The sequence below is a fragment of the Hydra viridissima genome, unplaced genomic scaffold (genome assembly GCF_058129835.1).
Source record: "Hydra viridissima isolate aposymbiotic clone 2 unplaced genomic scaffold, HvirCarnegie_v1 scaffold_6, whole genome shotgun sequence".
In the NCBI taxonomy this organism is placed as follows: domain Eukaryota; kingdom Metazoa; phylum Cnidaria; class Hydrozoa; order Anthoathecata; family Hydridae; genus Hydra; species Hydra viridissima.
This window is the reverse complement of record NW_028324305.1, coordinates 6,896,913-6,906,458: the sequence shown is the minus strand read 5'-3', so window position 1 is coordinate 6,906,458 and position 9,546 is coordinate 6,896,913. Positions and strand designations below refer to the sequence as shown.

The 9,546-nt window shown below is 27.1% G+C and overlaps 1 protein-coding gene across 1 annotated transcript; it reads left to right on the top strand.

The window, feature by feature from the left end:
- Nucleotides 1-295: 295 nt before the first annotated feature.
- On the top strand, nt 296-6,782 carry LOC149886803 (sclerostin domain-containing protein 1-like). Its single transcript, XM_090091383.1, has 3 exons — nt 296-431; nt 2,761-2,985; nt 5,557-6,782. The coding sequence occupies exons 2-3, from the start codon at nt 2,787-2,789 to the stop codon at nt 5,898-5,900; spliced, it is 543 nt and encodes a 180-aa protein (XP_089947509.1). The 5' UTR covers nt 296-431; nt 2,761-2,786; the 3' UTR covers nt 5,901-6,782.
- The last annotated feature ends 2,764 nt before the right edge of the window (nt 6,783-9,546 follow it).

The window sequence follows — 9,546 nt, the reverse complement described above, 5'->3', positions numbered from 1 at the left end:
GTATACTTGAGTTGTAACAGGTGCAAAAAAACTTACCATTTAACCATTAATGTTCAGGCAAGTCTAGTCTATTTTTAAGAAAATTTTACGTCAGCAGAATGAGTGGCAGCAATATATTTAAAAAATAATACTGGTATTGATATATTTAATGTATGAATGATGATGTAATAAATGCAATTAATAAAAATTTTCCCTAATTCTATTGCCATCTTATCAAATGTCATGATGAAGCAAATTCCTAACATAACAGCTCCCACCCAAGCCAATTAAACATAGATATCCTAAACATTATTACATGGAGATTATTTGAGTTATTAGCATTTTTTACAATAGAGATAAAAATAGTCGAACTGCTAGTATTTTTCTATAAAAATGAGTAGACATTAAAGTCTTAATTGCATAGCACCAAAAAAACCGGAATCAAAGCAGAGGTATGTCTGTGGTTTTGATGAAAACTTTATAATTTTATAAACGCTTAAGTGTTACTTACCAATTTGTAGATTGAAGTTTGGTCTTTTTAAAAATACTTGCTTTTTTAAACAATTACTTTTAAAGTGATCAAACTTCAATATTCTTAAAAAACATATTTGTTCGAATGAAAAATCTTGTGATGTAATATTATTACTATTTAAGATTTTAGTTCTCCTAAAAAAAAACACGTTTTCAAAGTAATTTTATTTTCATCCATGAAGAGTGCTGCAATTGATTAAATTGAATGAGAAATTTAAAGAAGATAAAAAAATGTGCAAAACCTCAACACATTGAGCTCGTGTTTTAACATTTTATCACAACTTTTACTTGGATTAAATGCTATAAACATTAAAACTGACAAATATGAATGAATGACAACGTTGTTAACAATCGATAAGGTTAACAACAATACAAGTTCTGATGAATGGATATCCAGAGAAAAATGTTAAATATGTTCTTCAAAAAAGAACTCTATTTAACTCATTATTTCAGTTTAAAAACTTATTTTATAAAAACTTTTAAAAGCTCGTTCTTATTATCTTTGAGATTTAATGACGTAATGCTTATTAATGGAAATTCGGTTTAATTATGCTGAGTTTGTAAAGATTGGGTTACATTACCTTCTGTAGGTATTTTTATATGCTTATGAAGATTAATTGAGTAATTTCTCAAAGTAAATTTTTTTAGATACTGTGCATGATCTTAAATATCTATTAATAATCTTCGTGAGAGAAAATTATTATCGATATTGAAAAGCATGCACCACCTTTTGATATTATCAAGCACCACCGCCGCCGCCGCAGCTACCATCATTCACTCATAATTTTGGTATCGGTAATAGCCGATACCAAAATTATGAGTAATTGTATACCCTTTCTCATTGCATAGCATAAACTTTAATAGCTCACTATTTATTAACTTTAACAAAAAATTCCTTTTTCAAGTTTCAATGGTTTAGAGGACTTTGCATTATCCTTTTTGCTTATCCATTTAACGCTAAAAACACTGAGAAGAGAAAATCAAATATTTTAATCTTTAATCAACTTAGGAAACACTAATTTATTAGTTAGAAGTAAAATTGAAAACCGTCGATAGGAATTATTACTAAGACAATAGAGTCGTTGAATAATAAATTAATGCATCTAGTTTTTAAAAACAACAAACAAGTAATAGATACAAAAAAAAAATTCAAATTATAACAATTTTAAATGCCAAAAAAACATGAAAAACCATAAAAATAGCTTTTTGGCAAAACTTTTTTCAGAGCTTTGAGGTAGAGTTCAAATTCGAATGCGCGTGTCACTGAAACTTAATTTAAAGGTTTTTAATTTTTTTTTTTTTTAAACATTTTAAATTTCTTTAAAAATTATTAAAATACCTTTAAAGATTTATTAAAATACCTTTAAAGATTTGTTAAAATTTTAGGGGAGTCATTAAAAAGAATTATCCGTCGGAAATTTTATTTATCGTTTTTAAAACATTAAAATAATTCAAAAATAATTTATTTTTATTAAAAAATCTGCAGTTAAAACTTTAGATAATGTTAAGCTAATTATTTTCAACTTTATTGTTATTATTTTTTTAATGATAAGATAATTATTTGCTTATATTTATAGAATTATTTATAAGAAGGGTTTACCATGACAATGTATGTCAACTGATATTGTCAAACTCAAAAAAATTCTGCCACAAAAGTTAAAAAGAAGATGAGATCAGACATCAAGGTCAAACCTCAAACGAAACCAAACGATTGACCATTTAAATCGAATAAAACATCAAAAATTTATATTTCGGATAAAATTTATGCATCACAACAACAGATTGTAAGAATTAAAAATCGGTATTATTTTACCGACACTTTTCACTCTTTTGTTGTGTAAACAGCATATATTATGTTAAGTTAAACACTCTATATTGTTATTCAATGGTTTTACAATGCGAAAAACAGCTAAAAAAGTTTAAAGACATCTTTTTGTATATTAGAATTGAAAATATGGAAGACTAAAATTAGCGTTTTTAGAGAAACGTGCGATGATCTGTAATTGAAATTTTTAGTGTAGTATGGGTTTTTAAATTATTTTAATTTAAAAGGGGAGCAAATCAGAACTGAATATTTCGATTTAATATGTATTGCTTTTTGTAAAATATTAAAAATTGTTTTAGAATAGCACAGCTTTGGTAAATGATTTATTGAAGCCACTTTTTTCTTGTTTGTTGGAATTGTAGTTGACTGTTGCGGTCATCGAGGTGCAAAGTTCGTAACGTGCATTAACGCGTTATTTTTTTTAGAATTACATCGACTTTATGATGTTTGGATGGAATTCACAATAATAATTAATGTTTTAAACCTTCATGAAATTGAGTATTTCGAAATGACGATGAAAGGAATAGTTGTTTACACTCCGTTCACTTGTTTTTGTTGCATGCTTCTAATGGTGTCTACGAAACCTACAAAAGTTGCGCCTTTAAAAAATGGCGGAGAAATTGGAATAGCTACAAAAACCCTAATACAAAGTGAGTCTTGAACAATTTATTTCAGCAATATATATTTTTTCATCATCAACTGATACAATTATTATGACATCATTCTTTTCTTTTCTTTTTTTTTTCTTTTTTCCCTCAAAATTTTGAAAAAAATTTAAAACGGTGCTGCTATAAACAAAGGCACTGTTTTAAAAGGGTCGAGAACACTGATTTTTAACATCCAGTTTAGTAATAATTTATTATTTTTTAATTGCTTTTTGATATTATTTACTAAAACAGTCGTTGTTACTAAAAATAAATTTAGGTGATAAGCGACACCACAGTCGTAAAATTGTGTAACAAACTTTGCTAAAACGCGGTAAAACGGCTGGTGTTTTCCGTCACTTCTTGGGGTACGGAAACAACGTATTACTTCCTGGACCGTATTAGCAGGATAGAAAAATTATTTTACATAATTTTTATGTGAAGTTCAATATAACTTCTGATTGATCCATAATTTTTTTTCTTTCTTGGTTTTGTATGAAAGTTTATCTGGTTTATCTATTACTTCTGGTTTCACAACAATTTTTCACTTTAACTATTTGTCCAGTTACAGTCTGGTATTCCAGTTAATAATCGTGTTAATTTGCTTTTTATTATCCGGTTTAAACCGGTCAAAACTCAGTTTATATAAAACCATTTCATATATTATTTTTGAGTTCTCAATCTTATTCCTTTTATACTTCCTTTTCCTCGTTATTACTACGCATTTATTCACATGATAAACTTTTATATACGAACTTTTTATATACGAACTTTTACATACGAATACACAAACAAAACATTAATAAACTCTGAAAATATTCAAAGAAGATCTTTCAATGTTTTCTTAAAACCTCATTGGAATAATCTTGTCAAACTGAATAACTCCACAATTATTCTAACAAACTGTAATGATTTTATATATACATACATACATACATACATACATACATACATACATACATACATACATACATACATACATACATACATACATACATACATACATACATACATACATACATACATACATACATACATACATACATACATACATACATACATACATACATACATACATACATACATACATACATACATACATACATACATACATACATACATACATACATATATATATATATATATATATATATATATATATATATATATATATATATATATATATATATATATATATATATATATATATATATATATATATATATATGCAACAAAATAACTAAAAATTTTTCCTTTAATTGACTTAATGTTAAAGAATGAAAGAAACTTTGCCCTTAGAATTTTAGGGGCAACATTTTACAAAAGGAAACTGTTTTTAAATTTTACTCATTTAACATTTGCAAACTTTTGCGGTTTTCACATGAAGAAAGATCTCTCACGTCTGGGAACTATCTACGAATATAATCTAAACATCGTTTTCTCTGCTACACATTAAGAAGTTCACAGCTAATTTGTTTATTGCGGTTATATTGCGATTTAAATGAAAACAAACGTGAAATTATTTATTGCAATATTTAAAATGTTGTTTGGCTTTACAACTTTTTTACTCGGGTTTTTTTTTTAATACTTTAATTAGTTATAGAGATATATTATTTATTTTGTTTTTGAATGCGGTTAGGTATCACTAACGAAAATGGAAGTAGAGATTGCCATTTCCCTCTAATTTTGGTGGTGTAGACTAATCTATAATTGTGCATACAACTTGACAAAAAGCATCGTGTACTTGAAGCAAATAAATGTGCTCCGATATCTCCCTTTACTAGCACGTTTATAAAATAAATAAACACGTTTAGTTTTATGTAGCAACTGTTATTTGTGCTCCACAAAGTTCTTATCTTCTAAGAAGATAAACATGAAAAACGTAAATTTTTCTTGGCGTCAAATTGTGCTACATAAATACCAACTTAATCTATCTTTTTGCTTCTAAACGCCGTGACTGCGTAATCGATAAAATAAAGCAAAATAGGTCAGACTATCTAAAAGGTTTTATTAATTTAAGTTTAACTGCCATCTCTTACGAAAATTGCATACCTTTTACTGAGTACCATCATTTTACTTTAGGGGTTACTCAGAGAAAAACCTTCAAACTGTATAAAAAAACCGCATATTTAAGATATATACAGCAGTCAATTTTTGGATATTAAAGATATATACAGCAGTCAATTTATGAATTTAAAAAATTATCGCCTCTACCTCATAGACGGCCCGATAAAAATTTTTCTGAAAAAAAGTTTAAGTAAAGAAACCGGCTCAAAAATTTGAACAACCAATAACAACTTACATTAAACTTTTAAAATGTGAATATCTAAAAACCGTAAAAATTCCTGCAGTTTTTTCTTTCGGCGGGAAAATTTATCTGTTAAATAATATCAAAAGAGTAATAAAGAAAAGAACTTTTTGATGGCAAATTTTAGGCTAAAATTGAAGTCTAGAATTATTTATTTGGTTGATTCACTTATTATCTAAATATTTGATTAAATATAATTTAGTTAATATATTCAAGATTGTATCATGGTTTAATTGTATGGATTTTAACTGATTGAATTTTAAAACTAGACCCGTTTGATGGAGGATGTCGAAAATATACTGTTAGGCGTCACGTTGGAGATAAGCAGCGAAACTGCACTTCGCTAAAACCCGTAAAATTTAGCGTATGTACTGGTTATTGCATCCCGCAATACTATTTGAACCAATATACAACAAACTTTGAGAAAGTGATAGAAGAAACTAAGCATGATTATGTTTGTGCGGAAAGCAAAGTAAAACAAAAATTGGTTAAAGTTTTTTGTGCTGATGACAACACGACGACTGTATACAGTATCAAAAATGTCAAAACCTGTTCGTGCAATAAACGCTCTGATACCCAAAGGACTAAAACAACTTTTATGAATTTTAAATGAGTCTGCGATGAAAAGGTAATGATTTCCGGGCGATATAGGAAAATCTAGGGCTTTCGGTAAGAAGACTGTTGTCCCGTTTGTTGAACAAAACACGCGACTGTTAAACAATGGCAACTTCACCGGAGCATCACTGATGTAAATGACACAAAAACGTCACGCAACTGTTCTTTATGAAGTAAACTCAGAACAAATTTAAAACGACAAAAGAAATTCTTTGCTTAGAAACTCTTATATTTATTTATATATTTTAGACGTGAATAAGAGTAGATGATAAAATGTTAACTATATCCATTCGCAGCGCAATAAAGTAACGAATGAAGAAAAAACTAAAGTTAAATATACTGTTTTTGAATATTAATTTTGTAATATTATTAAACAGGATTGACTTTATAAATATTTATTTAGCTAATTCGTTTATATTTAGTGACGCATATAGTTTTTTTTTTAATGAATCTTTGCCTGACTTAAAACTGAAAGATATAAAAAAAAAAGGTTTAGTTTTTGTGTGGTTAAAACTGATATTTAATATAAAAAGTTGATAACGAAGCTTTTCCACTACTAAAACTAAAAAAAAAAAAAGTATTTTATAAAACATACATGCAGAAACTTATATACAAGCATCATTTAAAGAATATACTAGATATTTTGTTTCTTATAGAAACTTCTCTAGAACAACATTTTTAACTGCTTATAAATTACTTGTTGGTTGATTTTTAATTTTTGTTACTGCTTTCTCGTTTATTTCTTTTCTCTTTTGGGGAACGCAATATTATGGTTGTGAAATTTTACTTATAAATGTTTTGATTGATATATGTTAACAGATCCCTATTGAAAACAAATGTTTGTAAAACTCCGTCGCAATAAAAATACTATCCTTGTTTATGCCGATGTATTTTCGAGTCCTGTCAAAAATGTGTTGTTTATGAGAATTATGATAAAACTGTTTTCTCCATTTTTTAAACCAATTAATTCAAAAAAATGTTTACGCCATGAATTATAAAGAAAGTTAATTATTTACATTGCGTTGAGTACAGCCTGAGGTAATGGGCGTATGCTGCAACGGACAAATAATATTTGTGTCAATTTAAAGTCATCAAGGATCATCGTTTGAGTTGTGTTAATTTTTTTAATTCATTTTTCAATATTTCAAAGGGTTAAGTGGAAATAAGTTAATATTTTCTCTCATATTATCTCAGATGATAGTCACCTTTACTTGGACCCTTCGAGAGGATGAATGAGGGCTGGGCTAACTTACTCTAGTGGTTTCTGAAAACTTGGGACGGCTGCAAGAGGAAGGGGGGGTGGGGTAGGTTTCCAGTCGTCACGCCTCTCTCAGAAATTTTTTTTGTCTTCTTTTTTTTTTTGTTCTGGTTTTGGCGAGTGACTTAGAAACAGTATATGAAGGTTTTTTTTTCTTTTAAAAAAAGCTAAAAAAATAAATTAATAAACACATTGTAATCTACAAAATAATGGTAGTCAGCAAACACCTTGTAAAAAAAGAATTTTTTTCCCAAGTCGTTTGTTAATTACTGCGGTGATTGAATAATAGCAGCCCGAATGATCAATCTGTTATAAAAGGACACTTTTACTCCGCTACAACACAAAAGAAAAATTAATTTAATTATCCAAGGTTACAGAATCGAACTTTTACAAAGATAAATCGAGATCCTTTAAAAGGTAAAAAAAAAAAAGGTAACATTAAAAACAGAAAAAAGGGCATTAAAAATAGAAAATTGGTATTAAAGATAAAAAAGTAACATTAAAACTAGCTCAGTATAAATAAAAGAGTTTTTAAAATGCGATTGGATTGTTAAAGAAATGATCGAAAGCTCGAAAGATCGAAAAAATCCATTTTTATGTTTAAAGAGACAAAAGAAACGTAGAAACGAACTCATCTTCAACTCATTTAAAAAATATTTTAGATTTATCTTGAAAATTACTTCTGTCTTTTTATAATTTCAAAATACCATGTGTATATTTAACAATAACCTTTGTATATTTCTTGTTTATTTACAATTATTATGGCCATATTGCAGTGTAGTAATTCGATATATTTTATATTTTACCCTGCAATGACTTTAATTACCTCAGCATATATACGTTATGATAATTATATTATATTGTAAAAAAATAATAAATTAAAAAAGTAATAATAGTAAAAAACATTGGGGTTTTAGCATTTAGATGCACCACGTTAGGGGTCACGTCAGAATATTCATATTATTTTTCTTTTAAAACGTTGCAAAGATAACCTAAACGTGATAAATATCAACAAAATCGTTTTTCAAGATTGCAAATCAATAACAATAATAAATATTTTTTAAAAAAACAATTAAGCAAAACAAACTTTCATAAACTATATAATTGAAAATGGACTTAAAACAAGATTGAGGTATAAATAGCGTCCTAAGCCAAACAAAAAGGAAAAAACAACTAACATTGAAAAATAAACAGGAAAATATTGATTTTTCAATTTTCCGTTGCGATTGATATATCCTGGGAAATTGTCATAATCTGGTAAATATTTGCTTCCCTTATTACAACTTCTAAGATGGTTACTAGGAAATGTGACAGATGGATTCTTTTTTAAATAGAAACTCAGAAAAGAAATTTAGTTAAAGATATAGGAAATAAATATTTTGCAAGAAAATGATATTTAATAAATTATTGTACGTTGATATTTTTTTTTTTCTTAACATATTTATAGATTTATATCTTTAAAATTTTTGTTTATTTTTAACAACTAAAATACTTTACGCACAATTCATATAATGCAAACCCTTCTAAGTGTTACTTTCAAAAAATCAACTGCCCAACTTTGTCAAATACTTTTTACAAACCAATTTAACCAAACTGTAGAGTGAGTTCAAAGCACGTGCCTCGGATGTTTTCAAGAATACTTTCGATGGATAAACATTGTTAAAGTCTAAATAAAACATTATTTAAATCACTGCATGCACTGGGTTTCTATTTCTTTTCATTTTTTTGTAAACGTAATAACGAAATTTCTTTTTTTGAACGGACAACCTCTGTTTTTTAGCTTATAAACGTAACAGGCACACATTAACATACTTTAAAAGGCAGCCATTTAACAATAAAATCGATATAAAGTATAAACAAAAATATGGTTAAATATTTATATAATAGAATGATAGTAAGAGTAAATAATTATACAACTTTAGCTAAATAATAATGCAATAGTAAATGATAATGCAATAGTAAATAATAAAGTAGAGATTCGATACTTCTTTTTTACGTATAAATGTTAGTTATAAAATATTATAAGATTTTATTATAAATAACAAATCATGTAAACAAGGAATTATAAAAAGGTCATATAATTATATAGGAAGAGAAAAATTATTTGTCAAAAATACTATGCTCAGAAATCTATGTAAATTGGGTAATAAAATAATTTGTGTGAAGCAAAAAAATATTTTTCTTAGGTTATTGAAGTAACATGATTGTTGGAAGCAAAGCAAGGCAATTAAACTTATGCTCTGTAATTGACTTGACTAATTCTTTTTTTCCACTCCCTTTTTATGGATCAATATTTCTGTTTGATTGTTAACACAAGATTACCATTGCGTGACTTATAATTTCTTTTTTCATTTTGTAAGTTGAAAAACTTCTTTAAGTGTGACCA